At 34.9% G+C, this 17,047-nt stretch overlaps 1 protein-coding gene across 10 annotated transcripts in view; it reads left to right on the forward strand.

Annotated features, from left to right (window-relative positions):
- RYR2 (ryanodine receptor 2) overlaps nucleotides 1-17,047 on the forward strand; it is a 386,098-nt gene that overhangs the window by 358,010 nt on the left and 11,041 nt on the right. For all 10 annotated transcript variants that reach the window (XM_039706867.1, XM_039706870.1, XM_039706871.1 and 7 more), the window contains 9 exons: nucleotides 1,526-1,673; nucleotides 3,211-3,297; nucleotides 4,118-4,336; nucleotides 6,447-6,577; nucleotides 7,145-7,187; nucleotides 9,075-9,208; nucleotides 13,172-13,232; nucleotides 14,528-14,674; nucleotides 15,536-15,670. In XM_039706867.1, coding sequence (XP_039562801.1) covers nucleotides 1,526-1,673; nucleotides 3,211-3,297; nucleotides 4,118-4,336; nucleotides 6,447-6,577; nucleotides 7,145-7,187; nucleotides 9,075-9,208; nucleotides 13,172-13,232; nucleotides 14,528-14,674; nucleotides 15,536-15,670 — 1,105 coding nt within the window. The remainder of the gene's footprint in view (nucleotides 1-1,525; nucleotides 1,674-3,210; nucleotides 3,298-4,117; nucleotides 4,337-6,446; nucleotides 6,578-7,144; nucleotides 7,188-9,074; nucleotides 9,209-13,171; nucleotides 13,233-14,527; nucleotides 14,675-15,535; nucleotides 15,671-17,047) is intronic.

Raw genomic sequence — 17,047 nt, forward strand, 5'->3', positions numbered from 1 at the left:
TTCTTGGCAAGTCTTAAAGCTGGAAAAAAATTTTCTTGAAAACTTTGCAAGAGTTTGTCTGAGTTCCAGAGACCTGCTATCCATCAGTGGTAGAGGCTGAATCTGCTTTACCCTCTCCCATTTGCTATGACATGTCTTGAGTTATTGGTGTTCTGCAAAACCCTAACATTCCAGTACAATTTTTATGAATTACAGAGTACTTTCACATCTTTATGAAGATATTTGATCAATAACAATTTAAACCCTTTTAGGACATGTTAAAATCTAATGCTAATGCCATTAGCTCAGGATAAAATAGTGGGAAACAAAATACAGTACTTTGTTTTAACCAGTAAAAACTGTGAATCTCCATCCCTGTATTTTATGGTTCCTGATACGTGTACATTTTTGTGTACAGTTTCTGTAGCTCATTTATCACTGTCAAAATTCCAAGAAGATCCCTTAGTTTCAAACTCTAATAATTACTGCTCTTCTGGGATGACAAGCACTTGTCCACGACAAAAGCTCTTCTTCTTAATCAGTGCAGCAATTTTCTAACTTGGCCACTGTAACTCTGTGAGGGAGAGTCTTCTTGACTTTTGAAGGTCATTCACTGTTGATTGCTCTCCTTGACTGTGTGAATTGCAGTAATACCTCTATTCTCTGCCAAGAGTACAGTGCCTGGCACTATTAACTGCCCTGAAGCTACTCCTGACGTGACAAACTTTCAAGTGAAAGTTTATGAAATGTCTTCTAGGAAGAGTAGCTGGCTTTGGACATCTGTCATTCTGTTTGTAGATAGGAACAAAGAAATAAATAATGTAATTTAGAAGTTGCCTCTCACTCTGGTTTGGCTTCAAATGAACTTCTGTGATCTTTTCATCTATCATGCTGACAGTTCAAGTTAACTTCTAAGACAATTCGCAGTTCTTTAGATCATGTGTTTGGAGAAGTCAGCCCATGAAATCTGACTTTCTTTAATGAGACAGCATGGTGATACCCACACACCAGATGCTGACAAAATCTTACTTCATCTCCTCCTGCACTGGGTACTTATGACTTCACCAGGTGGGCAGAAATGAAGAATTTAAAACTTGAGGTTTGACTTGTAAGTGCAAGAAGAACCAAAGATTTCTGCAGCCTTTGTGGGAACTGGATTGTTTAATTGCATGAGGTTGGAGGGGAGCGCTTAAACATGTAGGCACTCATGTAGACATAGAGCTGTGAGCTTACAGACATTTTGTCACTGCAAGAATCAGTGCACAATTATGAAGAACCTCTGATAGCAAGGTTGGCAGATTTTTGATTACCTGCCTCTACCTTCCCACTTCAGGGTGCTGAACCAGAGTTCATCTGTGGCCTTAACCAGACTGTCACCCTTGCCAACACTTTGGACTGAAGAGGGGTATTTGTAACATGCATGAACTGCATGAATCATGTCTACTTGAGCCTCATTTAAAGATGCAATAGCCTTCTTCAGGGTGTGATTTTAATTTAGGAATTTTATTAATTTGACATATTATTTTGTATTCATTTGTATCCTAAGAGGAGAAGATGGAGAAAAAGAAGAGAAAACCAAGGAAGACAAAGGGAAACAGAAATTAAGACAGATGCATACACACAGATATGGAGAACCAGAAGTTCAGGAATCAGTTTTCTGGAAGAATATCATTGCATATCAGCAGAAGCTTCTTGTAAGTTGTTATCTAACTCTTGTATTTAGCTGTTGGCAGAGACTTGTACCACCACATTCTAACAATATAAAGACAAATAGCATCTGCTGCACCACATTCTTCTATCCACCATTGCCCGTAAAAAGGACATGAAGCAAAGGTTTAATGGGAATGCTGGAGAAAAGAAACACACAAATAACTTAGTATACAAATATTAATTCTTAGGAAGATAATTATTGTCCCAAACATAGACATTCAGAGATGCCTGTGCATCACTGGAAAGCATCCATGCATTTTTCTGGGAGTAAAATTCCTGAATTTTTACAGCAGCTAGTGAAACAGTAGGATTTCTCCTTCCCAGAGAGACACTTTTGGGAAATAACAAGCTCTCCTGTAAAAAGAATCAGCTGAGATACAATGCTTAACCTGATGTGAATAAGAAAAGATGTTGCAGATTTCTTTTTTTTTTTTTTTGTGAAATAGCAATATAGTATTTGTCAAGTTTTTCAAAAGCTGTAGAAAATAAGTCTTTATGAAAATGTAAAACTGCATCTGAGAGTCTCTCAGTAAAATATCAGATAGTATTTGCTCCATAACTTCTTAAAATCCATTCATATTCTCTGAGGCCGGAGTGAAATGCAAAGCAAAAAGAAATACACTTTTGCTATGTATATAGTATATAATTATGTAGGGGTGGCCTACTTCTAGCATGAGAACATAGCAAAACTACAAAACTGCAGTCAAAATCTTATTAAGAAAAAGTGTTTAAGTTTGGCTTTCGAGCTGAGATATGTTTTTAGGCTACAATTCCCATTGCAATAATATGAACTTAGCTAAATTTTTTCTGATAGTCTCATTTTATATTTCACTAATAGTCATCTATGATTAGGGCTAAAAAATGACAGAATTCCTGTTGGAGTGTTAAAAGATTCAAAATGTGTGCTGTAAATGTTTGTGTGTTGTCAGGAAGGGAAAAGGTACATTTCTGCAGTCCTATTGACAGCGACAGAATGTCAGAAAAGCTTTCTATTCATGGTAATCATGTCACACATAAATTTTTGCTGGCCTGGCAAAAATGCAGTTGATTTAGAAATAGAAAATATTTAAGATGAACTTATAGGCAGGTATTTTATTTTTTGGTAAAAGTAACAATTTGTTAAATGTATGAATATTGAACTATAGGGAAGATAGAGACTTCTGTATTATTACATTACTCCTACATTTTGATGTCTCTGTGTTGTTTCCAAGTGTATTGAGAGGATAATGAAAAATATGCGAGAGGCAATTAGAAATCCTTCATCCTTTATGAATGGAGTGAAACAAAATGCCCTTTATTCATTATTGCATGTGTAGAGTAGAATTTGTATAGCATGTGTAAAGTAGAACTTGTACATCACTCAAAATGTCTGTTGGTTTGGGTTTTTTTATATTTATAATGCTATTAAAAAGTTTCATAAGGGAAAAAAAAACCCACAAAAAAACCCTCTCAGCAGCAACTTAGTAATGATGGTTGAATCTTTATTAGGCAAAGTATATTTATGTTCTGTCCTCTTTTCAGAATTATTTTGCACGAAACTTTTACAACATGAGGATGTTGGCGTTATTTGTTGCTTTTGCCATCAACTTCATCCTTCTTTTCTATAAGGTAAATTTCTCATAATATTACTTTTTAAGTTGCACACTGGAAAACATCTGGGTTTTGTGGCCGATATGTTATGGTAAAATTGTTTGGCCTAACAGGATAAATACCTGCTTCATCCTACCCCTTCAGAAATCTAATATGGTGACATGGTGACAGTTTATGGTAAGTAAAAATAGACTTCCAGTACACAAATAGCCATTGACAGGGCATTGTGCTAGGACAAAGGGAGCAGGCTGAGAGGCACACCCTTGCCTCAGATGCTCTATTTCCCAGTGAACCTGCCAAGCTGGGACTTCACAGGTAGCTTTAATTAATCCATATCACTTGAGATGTTTCCTTGTGCCATTGTGCTCTCCTGAAAGGGTTTTTACAGCCAGGAGTCACATCATCTTAAGCTGCCTAGAATATCTCTGATTTTGTCAAGATTTTAGTTACATTAATGCAACTCTAGAGTCTTTGGACTTGAATAATTTTCTGGCAGAGAGCTGTGATGATAAAGGCTACTATCAGGGGTTTCTTCTAAGAGGGCTGCAACCTTTCTTGAATTTGAAGTGATAAAATTTATCATGGACCAGATTTGGTAACATGGACAGACAGTGGAAAAAAGGAAAAGAAAAAGCATATTTTCATGGACTGGTGTAACAAGATGAAAAGGTCTTGCTGATGTATTATTTGTGGACATTTTTATGTAAAAAAAAATATTTAAAGTTTCTTTACAGTTATATTGTCTTTGGCATCAGTTTTTCAGCTCAGCAACTTAACTTGTAGTATTGTACAGCTCCTGTCAAATGAATACAGCTGCAATATTATGTGTTTTAAACAGGTCTCCACATCTGCTGTGACAGAAGAAAAGGAGCTTCCTGTGGTATCTGATGGTGAAAGTACCAAGTTGAACATCCTGGAAAGTGATGATGAGAGGGTCATTGCAGTGCATTATGTCCTGGAAGAAAGCAGTGGCTACATGGAGCCCACACTGAGGATTTTGGCCATCCTACACACAGTCATCTCATTCTTCTGCATCATAGGGTATTATTGTTTGAAAGTAAGAAAGAAAATTAACTCTTTTTTTTTCTAGGTCTAAACTTTTTACTCTATCTAGCAGTATAACCTAGAAAAAAGTCAACCTGCTTAAGCAGGTTGGGGCATTGTGTAAAGAAATGTGGGTTGTTAGTGCGATGTACGCAGAAAGTGTGTTAGGTGATGTGTCTGTTCAGGAGGCTGTAGGCCAGAGTCTGATTTGCTGTCAGACAGTTACAGCAGTAACCTGCTTCAGGAGCTCCTTGTGACTGCAAATACAAGGTGTGAGCACACATGATGCAGATGACAATTTTAGACGCTACATAACTAGTCTGTCAATTAGGTAATCTGAAAAGAGTGCAGCATTTTGGACTACTGCTGCTGCATATTGTGACTCTATAAAATGCCTGCTGTTCCTACACACACGCTCTACTGGCAGTGTTTTGGCAGGAGCCGAAGCATCTTGTGAAGGACTGTCTTGGAGAAGATACCTGTTAGGGATATGAAAACTAAACATGCCACTTTGGTTGGCAAAACGGTGATTGTGGTTTAACAAAACCAAATTTCATAAATCTCTGGAGCTGGGAGAAGTATATCTGACATGTACTTCCCCCAGTTTTACACACTTCCAGGGCAAAAGTTGTAAGTCAAAGTGCAGGATAGTGCTAAATTAAATGGACCCTTGACATGACCCAGCTTCTCATTTGTCCTTATATCTCTGTAAAGGTCTTGTGTGGTCCTTAATCTTTTTCTTTTCCTGTTTCAATGGCTAGTAATTTGTTCTCTGCTAAAATACATGATCTGCATTTGTAGCTCAAGGAAATGTTCATCATGTTACTACTTTTAGTGTTGATTTTCATCTCTACTTTAAGTATTCCTATGGGTCAATAAATAAATTGACCCATAAACCATTTTTTTGTTCCATTACTTGCCATGCAGCTTGAAAGCTTAGGTTTCTGATTTTTGATATGTTTTCTTCTCCCGCCTCATACTTTTTTGTTTGTTTCTACTATGACCTTTTATGCTACTTTTTTAAATTCTTAACATTTATTCTCTGACTAGAAGGGGAAAAACATTGTTATAAATATTTATCTTAATTAATTGACTTCTTTACAATTCTGAAACCAAAACATGGTCCAAATATGGTTTCAGTCTCAATTTTGGAGATCTTTAAGTCCAAAGTCTTCTGAACTACAGTGCAGGCCTGTGTGATATGTTTGCTTCTAAATATTGCTTAGCATGCAATCCATTATATTTTTTCTCTTTTAGCTGTCTGAAAATAGTGTTAGAAGTCTTTTTTATAGTATCTAATGTAATCACCATGTTGCTGGAGTAGTCTTGATTTTCATTATTACTATTTCATTGTATCCATGGCCATGAGTATACTGAAATAATAATAATCTTGACTACTATTACAGTCAAGGTGGATAATCTAAGGTGAGTGAATTTTGGGGATCTGTGGAATAGTTCCAGGAAAGAGCAGAGTTTACTTTTTTTTGGTAAAAGATTTCTTAGAAAAATTCACTCAACTTGGACCACTATTTACATCTGCCTTCTTGTGTACTTTTGAAGTCATCTGGCTGATGAAAGAGAGTTGTAGGTAAAGCCTGGCTAGGTGTCTCAGCTGCTGACAGTCCTTTTTTGTTGCTTACAGTCTTTGCTCTCTGCAGCAAAACACTTTGTTTCCCACGGTGAAACCTCAAAAATTCTTTAGTAAATGAAAGGACTGTGTAACATCTCTGGGTATCAAAATGAAATCAAAAAATGTCATCCCAAAATAATATTTGGAACTAGAATTTCGAAGGATTAAAAAAATATTTTAGGTCTGTTTCACTTGACTACCTCTAATCCTTACATAGAACTGAAAAACCGTTTTTATTTGAAGCATCCCTCTTCAGGTGTTTTGACCATCTTTTTACAACTGTTTAGAACACTGTAGTTTAATGATGCTGAATTACCTGACCCTGTGTAGCAATACCTTTTCTGTGTTCTGGGAAATTTTTAAGTTTTAATTTTTTCAAGTACTGTTTTTTTTCTTCAGTTTTGATACTTATTTCTTCACAACTGGCTTTTGTTAAAGTTTATAGACATATTAGTGCATATTACATAATTCCTGTCTTTTCTTTCAACTGCAGGTTCCACTGGTTATTTTTAAGAGAGAAAAGGAAGTGGCAAGGAAATTGGAATTTGATGGGCTGTATATAACTGAGCAGCCATCAGAGGATGATATTAAGGGACAGTGGGATAGACTTGTAATCAACACACAGTGAGTTTTTATTTACTCTGTCTCATTATGGCCCTGTAAATAATTGCTCTTCTGTTTCCTCAATTACATACTTATCATCCATCTTGTCTAAAATAAACAATTATTAGAGATGTATTTCTGGCACATTTTCAGGCACCTGCAAGGCTAATGTTTACTATAATTTTTAATATTACTGTTTATTCTTATGCATTCCCAAATTTTTGCCTTAAAATTATTTCTCTTCATAAAAGAAAAAAAGAAACAGGATGGATTTGTTTTGGCAAGGACAGTGATGATGGTTGTGCATTGTTGTAAGTTCAAGAATGAGCTGTGCTTTGCATCACATATTTAAAATTCTGTTTCTCTGCCTGATGGGGCTGTGTGTGGGATGCAGCTGCTCTAGAATCCTGTGTGCAGGCATTGGCTCTACTTCTCACATTTACATGGTAGGCTGAGCACCATTTGGCAACTTTCACTCCAGAGCGTTCACAGGTGACTGACTGGTGGTAGCCACCACACTGAGACTCTTAGAAACAGAATTGGAATATATTTTTCTGAAATGTAATCCTGTTTATCTGTGTTTTTCAGGTCTTTTCCAAATAACTATTGGGACAAGTTTGTGAAAAGAAAGGTAAGGCTTATTTTTTAAAAATATTTATGAGGTTAAAATAAAATTCTAATGCATATTTATGTTTATGATGGGAGAAATGTGGACTACCCTTCTTTGAAATATAGCTTTGACTCAATCTAGATTTTGAGATTTACAATTCTGAAATACACAGAATTCCTTACCACATTCTTACAACTATTTTTTAGATATTTCAAACTTTTTCTACATACAGATTTTGTATAAAACAGGAATTAAAATACATTAATGAAATTACATGAAGAATTTTGTATGCAAAATGCAAATTTTGTGAAATGTCTTGTCTGTATTTATGTATTCACCTCGATACACAGAGAGTGGTGTCCCTCACCCAATAGAAGGTTAAAAAGTAATTAATAAGAAGACAGGACAAATTGAGGTATTTAGGTACAGGGCATAATCAGGCAGCTATAACTCTCTGAAAGGTATATATCTGTACTGGCCTTTTTTGTCCCTTACCTTTCTATTTTCCCACGGTTTTTCTTCCTCAAGTACCTAAATCCATCCCTTTCTCCATCTTGCTTTCTCCCTGTAACAACCAATAACATCTGACTTGTGGGTTGCATAAGTGTATGCATCCCTTGGCAGTAATCCTCTTAGTCTGGCAGGTGATCTGGAGAGGTTTTACCAGTGACTCATTTTGCTGGGTTTCAGATTTGGGTCTGAGGCTCTCCTTGGGCTGCCCTGGGAGGGACCAGGCAGAGCATCCATTCACTGTGAATCCATAATTTGGGTTCCTACCTGCCCCTGTGCCACTGTAGTCCTCTAGGCTCAAGCATTCTTCCAAATGCTATTTTAAATGTTTTCTCAGCTTGCTCTTAAGAAATAAATCTAATGGTTTTACAATAGCTTACATCAAGAAGAATCTTTTTAGTGTGTTTGGCCACAATTGAAAAGGAGGGTATGCACCTTATTGGATCACATTTACCACTGCTTCACTTTAATGCCAATCTTGTATCATACTTTTGGAAACATGGTTTTTAATACTCTTAGTTCTTCTGCTTTGTAACAGTCTTAGGTCAACCTGACCAAAAAAATTCCATTGAATTGTGTACACATTTTACTGTGGAAGTTTTTTTTCATATTTTAGGTTATTATATAGAGATTTCTACATGTCTGTCTAAGCAAAGGGGAAGCAGTAGCTCTCAAAGAGTACTTAGGAAGGAAAATAAAATTCTACCTTGCTTCTGTCAATGTAGATGGTCAAGGAAGGCTCAAATCAAAAGGAAAGGAATATGGTTTTAAGTTGTGTGGAAGACTTTAGCTTTGGCTGAGGAACTGTGCTATATGATTTAACTGTCTTAAAATATACTATTTTGCAATGAATGTCTTCTTTTATATATATTTGTATTTTAATCCCCAGTCTACAATGTAGTCCATATAATGAAGCACTGTTTTCAGGCTTGCTACAAAAAAAGCTTCTCTAAAAATCTGAAAAAATATCAATAAATATTTAAAGTCCTTCCTATTAGAAAGCTGGCAAAATACCTCTTCACCTGCAGGAGTCACTGAGTTATGAACTTGTTATGGAAAAATTTGTATTTCTTTGTCTAGTCTTTTTGAAATGAGAAGATACAGATAATATTTAGGAAGGAGCTGTGTGTTCAGTCAGAATGAAAGCAAGCAAGTATATTTCCTGCAAAATTACTTGTGAAACATCTTAAATTTTTTAAGAAAGAGATAGGGCCTCGCTGAAAATAGTTTTTTGCCATAACTCTATGTTCAAGATCTTGTGATCACAATATCATCCATAGTCATGAAGCACTGTTTTCAGGCTCCTTGTATGTTAAACCTCTTGTCCTCAGATCCAGGCCAAATAACTGCTGATCTACCCCACTAATGAATATTTTTGAATATTCCTTCTAACTTTAGGTAATGGATAAATATGGTGAATTCTATGGCCGTGACAGAATCAGCGAATTACTCGGAATGGACAAAGCTGCTCTTGATTTTAGTGATGCTCGAGAAAAGAAGAAACCAAAGAAAGATAGCTCCTTTTCTGCTGTGTAAGCATTGCCTACAGTTTGTTTGTGATTGGGGTTTTTTGTTTGTTTCTTTTTTTTTTAATTTTCTTGGGGTTTTTGTAAGTTAAAATCAAACATTCAAGGTTTGTCATTCAGACAAAACATCTGTTCACCATTTATGTATATTTGCATAAGAAAATCAATTCTTATGCTGAATTTTACAGCAAATTTATTTAATTATAGACAACGTATATGCAGAATTTATCTGGTTTTTATGTATGAAGATTTAGTTTAGTGCACAGCAGCTTGAATACATCACGTTCCCACTCTTTTGATAGTGTCATCACAGCTGGGCTGGAATCTCTTTTTCAAGTTCTCTGTTCAGCCGTGCTAAAAAGAATGAGCAAAAATGGCACTGTGTGTTCTGATTATAAAGAAATTATGAAATAAATTGAAGTGCTAGTGACCAGTAAAATCTGGGATTATTATTGGATGATTAATCTTCACATCCTTTTATAATTTGTTTTCCCTAAACTATGCATTTATATATCATATATATCATTTGGGAGACAGCAATAAAGAGAAGCCCCTAGACATTCAGAGTAGTAAATTCTCCTTTGTAGAACAGGCTTTTATAAAGCACTGCAAAAAATGTTTTTTCCAGTTCTGCATTAAAAAAGGTATTCAGCTAGATAGAACATTTTCACAGATAGAATTTTAATGCTACAGAGATTCTGATGTAAGGGTTTATTTAAAGTTCTCTCTAAAAGCAACATTTTATCTATGGGTGTGCAAGGATTCTGAGAAGTAGGCAGTGAGACTACTGGTGGATTAGAGGTGCATTGAAGCAAGAGCTGACTTTGTAAGGATGGCTCTTTAGTCCATCTTTGTAAAAGATGGATATTAATAAATCAGGAGTCTGTCTGAACAATCAATCAGGTGCAGTGTAAAGGCTCAAGGACTCTGTGGCATTTCGGTACTAAAAATATTTAATATTTTGGCAGAAGTACTTTCCTGAGTGCTTTCTTTCACACTGTTTTGCTCCTGCTGGATTACAGTAGAACCCATGCTTGAGTTTAGAAAAAAACCTACTACTTTTATTATTGGTAAAAAAAAAAAACAAAAATACAACTACTTTCTCTTCCCTGTGTGCTCATACTCATAGGAGGGGAAAAACATTTAAATAATGTTTCTGTGAGTAATCTTGAAAAAACAGATCAGAATGAAACAGTTGAAGAAGGCTGATGAAATATGTAATTTAAGAATCATATCTGAAGGATGCCTTTTTTTAACATCTCTAATATCTCCTCCATGTTATATACAGTAAAAAAAAAATATTACCTCATCCATCTTTTCTGTTCTCCCTGGGGGAATAATTTCATACCCTTAAGACATTAATATGTTGCAGGAAAATAAACTATTATAAAAATGTACAGAACCAATTGCATAAAAAAATACTCTTCAGGAAGGTATGTTTATCCACTTTTTAACAGTTTCAAAAATGAATACTAATGAAGCTACTAACATTTACACATATTCCAGGTTTCAAATTTGACAGATATTTACCATGCAGTGAAGAGAGAGGTGGGAAAAGCATTGGAACCAATCCCTTACTGCAGTACTTTGGGAAGAAAATAGAGACTGGTGTAATCTGGTGCAGGTTTCAGCTCTGGTGCTTCTGCTTGTGCCAGGAGGAGGTGGCAGGACCAGATAGCTGTGTCTCACAACACAGAAGGGAGGTGCATTGAGCAGCATTTTCATCTTCAATACAATTGAACAGGTCCCCTCGACCCCTAGCTCCTACTTTTTCTCTTCCTTTCCTTTAGAAAAATAGCCTGGATTTGCATCTGTCCTTTTGCAATGGACTTAAAGCACTCTACTTGTGGGTGACCATGCTTCAAAAGCTTCCACCTGTCCCACTGATATACTGCATTAAAAACATCTGCATTTTACTGATTCTTGAAGAGCCATCCAGCTCATTGATGCAGCCTTGAATGTTTTTAAAATGTGTTTAATAAAATGTACAAATATTTTAATATTTGAATTATTTAAATATGTTGCAGTATTTTTTCACTGTAACCAGCTTAGAAGGATGATGTGGTTGCAACTTTCCTGTAGATTAGATTTTAGCTGTAAAGACAGTTAAATTTTACACACTGAAATTGGGACAGTGGTGCTGTTTTCCCATTGAATTTGCTTCTTCTTTTGGGTGGATGGTGTTTATTTAGATGCATCATGGATGTAGAATATTTGAGAAAATAATATGGAAGACACAAATAGGAAAGTTAATTTTCAAAGATGCCATCGTTATTTCCCTGTTCCTTTAGCCTTCTTACTGATGTTGTTTCTGGGATCATTCGTTTAGTCAGAGTCAACAGAAGAGGCAAGATAAGGCTTAAGCATCTACAGCGAGCTTTGACATAAGGCTAATTTGGAAAATAAGCAGGGCTTCTGTCAAATGCTCACACGGAAGAATAAGTCTTCCACTTTCAAGAATAGAAAAATTGTAAGTAATTTTCTCCTGGAAGATCTGAAGTTTTTACAGATTGGTGAGAAATTAAACCATATCCTAAACAAACAGTGAATGGAGTTGGCCTCAGAATGTGGAAGAATTTAAAAGGTCTTGCTCTTCCTTTCCATGAGAAACAATAACCTAGGTTTTCAAAATATTCTGGAGTGGATAACTCCCTTTTTAGTAAAGTGTTATCTCAGGGAACATGATTGTTCCTGGAAAAATAGTAGACTTTTTCCTCAAGTGATGGTATATCTTGCCTGTAATGAATGGCTAGTGAAAAAGTAAGGAATTTTACTTGCAGTAGTTTTTACACCTGAAGTCTCAAGATTTATACTTTCTGTGATGACACTATAGGATTTACAAAAGTGTGGATGTGCCTCTTTGTCTAAGTAGAAGTGTGCATCTGCAGGTGGATAGGGGCTTCAACTGTTGTGGTTGGGAGACAGGCATAGTCGCTGTTAGTGTTCAAATTCCCAGCCTGTTCTTTGCTGCATATACAGGAATCTCAGTTTCAAATCTTTTCCCTTATGGATGCTCATGTAAAATATCTCCTCCTGTGATTATTTACTTGGGAATCTTAAGCGTAGTGGATCCTTGCAGGGGCTTTGTGCAGGATACCTCAAAAGAATCTGTTCTGTGCTCTGTCTTGAAGACACACAGGAAGCTGACAGGCACCCTATAACTCATTGTTTGGTTTTGGTTCAATGGTTTCTTTTTTGTAATGGTCAAATGGCACCATTCTTGATGAAGTATCACCTGCTGATGTTGTTCTGTGCCTGGCACAAAATTTTGACGCAGTGCAATAAAAAGGCTATTTCCTACCTAGTTGGCAGTTAATAAAGCATGTTTTTTGTCTGATGGGATGCTTTCTATTTTTAAAAAAGTAACATTAATAGAAGTTTTTCCTAAGTACCTATGTTAAAACTCATTAACTGGTAAGAATTATCCTATTTTCATTAACAATTTTCCTTATATCCTTAGAAAAATGGGACAATTTTCTGAGCAAGTGCTGAGATTCATCTGATCTAAATTTGTCTGTCTTTAATGACATCTAATTTTGTCACTCGAGGTATGCTATTATAACTAAGGTAAAGAATTGGCATTTTAAGGTGCAAATTCAGTTACCTTTTTTGACTAGCTACTTCAGGCTTAGGTGGGTTGAATTAAAAAGAAAATAAAATATTTTCTTCTCCATGGATTTTAAGACAGCTTATTTCACTTGTATGCATGATAACTTTTTAGACATCGATTAGCATTAGGTCTGATGAATTCAAAACAGTACTTATGAATTTAATTTTGGCCTTTTTTATTTTTGACAGATTAATTCCAGAGTAAAATTCTGAATTAGAAAAAGGTTCTAATGTATTTCAGCTTTTGAAGAAATTGGTCAGCTGTTGACTCCTGCTATGTGACCATGCACTTCCTACAGATTGTGTTTAATGCTTTCCAGATGTGTTTTGCTATAAAATGATTTTTTTTATTTTTTACAGGCTAAATTCCATTGATGTTAAATATCAGATGTGGAAATTAGGAGTTGTTTTCACTGATAATGTAAGTTTCTCAGTTTATACATATATGTATATATTCATGTTCTAAAATGAACTAGGCACTTGCTAATGCAAAATGCTTCAATGAGAGGTGTGAAATACTCTGGATTATATTTATTTCACTACAAGAAGTAGTATATTTACAAAATATTTTCACAGTTAGATTGGTAGTAGTTAATAGAACCTCAGTCAATTCCTGCCCTATTTCTGATATGCTTTATTAGAAGCAATAAGAAAGCACTGCACTGTAGAATTTGAAAACTGTATAAATGCTACTTGCCATTTTTCCTGTTGTTCATAAATATTATGAACACTTGAATATTCCTGGAGCACAGTCAGATAAATATAATTAAGGTATCTTGAATTGTAAATTAGTATCACTGAAACCAATAGTAAGATATGCACAGAATTATAGACATTATTTAAATAATTTGAAAAAGGGAGTCTTTAAAAGCAAAAAAAAAAAAAAAAAGCAAGGAGAAATAAGCAAGAATATTAAAGTGCAGTTTAAGTCAGTCACCATAAGATTTTTCAGTCTTACAATTATTTTTTTGCCTAGTTACTTAATTTACTGTTAAGAAAAAAATGGTTAGGGAAAAATTATTTTGGAATTAGAACAGATGGAAAATTAAAGTGTAATCTGAAGGTACTCAGGAAAAGTGGAAACAGTAAACCTCCATGTCTAGAGACAACATGGTCTCTAAACAGTGTTTGTTTGGGACTAGGATTTTTTCTAAGGGATGTAGTATAATTTCTCTTATAAATACTTGTCTTTATGGTTAAAAAAAATAATTGAGAGAGGATCATATGAAATTAACATTCATGGTTACCTAATTAATACCTATATGTTTAAATAGGAATTTTAGTAGCTCAAATTAATTATAAAATTTCTTTTGTTGCCTGCATTGTTTTGTAATTGTCATTAACTAACTTTAGGCATTAATATTTTAATGTAATTATTTAGAAATTATTTTAAAAATAATTTAAATCAGAAAAAATCTTTTTACAGTAGCAACATTTACAAATAGGGGTTTAAGAATTTCAAACTTAGTTTTTGTAGTATAAATTCTGAATTTCTTGATTTTGCCCATATCTTGTTGACTTGTATTTGAGGATTTAATGTTGTTGCATGAATAGAAAATTCTCAACAATATCTAGAAAATTCTCTGTTTAAAAAGAACTGTTTTCTATTTTAAGAAAAGCATATTTGAGAAATTTCTACTTTTCCTTTATTGTCTTGAATTAATTTATAGATGAAAGCCATGAATTTTATTTTGAATGTACTTGTTTTTTTGTTAGTCTTTCCTTTACCTAGCATGGTACATGACCATGTCAGTCCTTGGCCATTACAACAATTTTTTCTTTGCTGCTCATCTCCTTGACATTGCGATGGGATTCAAGACATTGCGGACTATCCTGTCATCAGTTACCCACAATGGCAAACAGGTATCAATTGTCATCTCTTTTCAGCTTTTTTACCTAAGGAGTACACAGGAAAGATCACTTCATTACTTGAGTCAGGCACTCCACAGATTGACAGCAGAAATGTTCTTTCATCATGAGCTCTAGAACTTGAGTGGATGACGAAGTTAGACAATGGGATTTGTAAGAAGAAAATCCCTTTTAAAAATAGTCCTGAAGTTCTGGCAAATTACCTGTGAATTATGGGGGGATTATTTATAAGAAAATTTTTAGATCTGGGAGCTACACAAGTGAAATATGGATTTACAGGATACTGAAGCCCCCTTCCAGCTGCTTTCCTTTAAGCTCAGAGCAAAATCTGAATCATGCTGCAGTTGAGCAGTGGAGTACTTATTCCTGCTTTTCTGAGATATTAAAATATTAGGAACAGGCTTCTTTTTATTTGTAATTTCATACATGTAAACAATAAAGTTGCTTTCCTATTAAATTAGTAGATAACTGTATTTCAATTAATTATGTACTAGGTGATAGTAATATTACTATTAGGTAGCGAGTTTTCAGATCTTCCATCTGATTTTGGGGATTCCATATGATTCTAATAATTGTTTCCTTGTCTGTCTATCCATAAGATTTGTCTTTGTAATTATATTTCTGTGTAATTTGTTTTTGTAATTATGTTTGATCAAAAAAAAAGGATAGACACAATCTTTGCATGAAAATATGCTGATATATTACTCTGTATTACAAAAATATATAAAGAGTAAAAGTTTTCCTGCTGCTACTACATACAGTTTATTGTTAGTTCCTTTTTTTTTTTTTTAAGAAGAAAAGATAAATCACAGTTCCATAATGGTGTTAAATCCATTCTGTAATTTTCTCTTCCAGCTTGTCCTAACAGTGGGGTTACTGGCAGTAGTAGTATACTTGTATACAGTAGTGGCATTCAATTTTTTCCGCAAGTTCTACAACAAGAGTGAAGACGGTGACATGCCAGATATGAAATGTGATGATATGCTAACAGTAAGGCTTGTTCTGCTTTCTGGTTTTTAGTTGGTGTTTTTTGTTTGTTTTTTTGCTTTGGGTTTTTTGTTTGTTTTTTCCTCAAGCTGTTGTGATTTTGTCCTGACCTTCTTGTTAATTGGTATTCATACAGTCATACCATTGGCCAGCAGGGAGGAAAGATTGCTGTTGAAAACAAACAGACAAATATGATGAAGATGCTCAAAAAATAGATAGATATTGTGTATTCTCAAAAAACTCCTCTATAAAGGAGTAGAAGAAATGTGGTACTGCACTTTGTTATAGCTGTTTAAAAAATGCGAAACAACTACAAGCTGTGAAGCTGAGCTGGCTAAAGGGCAGCATTTCTGGATCTTGAAATTCAACAAGTCATTCCTAGACAAGCATTTTCATAAGTAATGAAAACAGTTAAACTATTGTTTAAGCTTTGAAATCCATCAGTTTCTCTCAGCATGAATTGCCATAGTTATCTTTAATAGGCAGTTCAGTAACTGCAGTGTTCACAACTGTTTTAAATTATTTTGTAATAACTAAGACAGTGACGGGCTTTGGAGTTATGACTGGTAGAGTTTAAACCAAAAAGAATTTCCAAGGTGCATTGCCCTTGATACCTCTCTCAAAAAAAAAAAAAAATCATGTAAAAAATAATGTTAAATGTGTTTCAATGTGCTATGCAACATGAATCTCTTCCAGGGAATCAACAACATTTAAAAGCCAAATAAATATATAAACTATTTATTTGATGAAATAAATAGATATATCTAAAATAGCTAAACTAAACTAAATAGATAAACTAGATAAACTAGACTAGTATGTCTTTATTTTTGTCAGGTTTGGGACATTCAGCACACCAAAACCAGATGAACTGGAACATGAATTAGTGAAGGGTTGTTAAATTGTCAGGTGCTGGAGCACTTTTTGTGGGAAGACAGGTGAAGGGAACTGGGCTTGTTTGGCTTAGAGAGGAGAAAGTCTGAGGGTGGGTTTGGGTAAGAGGAGTTCCCAGTGTCTGCAGAAAGATTATTGGGAAGACACATCCAAGCTCCTAACAGGAAGTGCATGGCAGGAGACTGTGGACATAAAGTGGAAAAATGTGTTCTGACTGAGCGGAGCCAAATGGCTCACGCTGCTCAGAGAGGTTGTTGTAGCCTCCATCCTTAGGAAGTTGTAGTGAACTGACTTGGATAAAGCCTAAAACAATTTTTTTCTGAGGTTGCAGTGGGCTCTGCTTGGAGCAGAGATCTCATGAAGTGATCTGACCTGACCTGCTCTGTAATTATCTCAAAATACTCGTACCACAAGGGTATAATATTGTACAGGAATTAGTTAGAATAACATGTGATATGCTGTAAAATCAGGGTTGTGTCTTGTGAAAAC

The sequence above is a fragment of the Passer montanus genome, unplaced genomic scaffold, assembly GCF_014805655.1.
Source record: "Passer montanus isolate IOZ18808 unplaced genomic scaffold, ASM1480565v1 scaffold2, whole genome shotgun sequence".
Classification (NCBI taxonomy): Eukaryota; Metazoa; Chordata; class Aves; order Passeriformes; family Passeridae; genus Passer; species Passer montanus.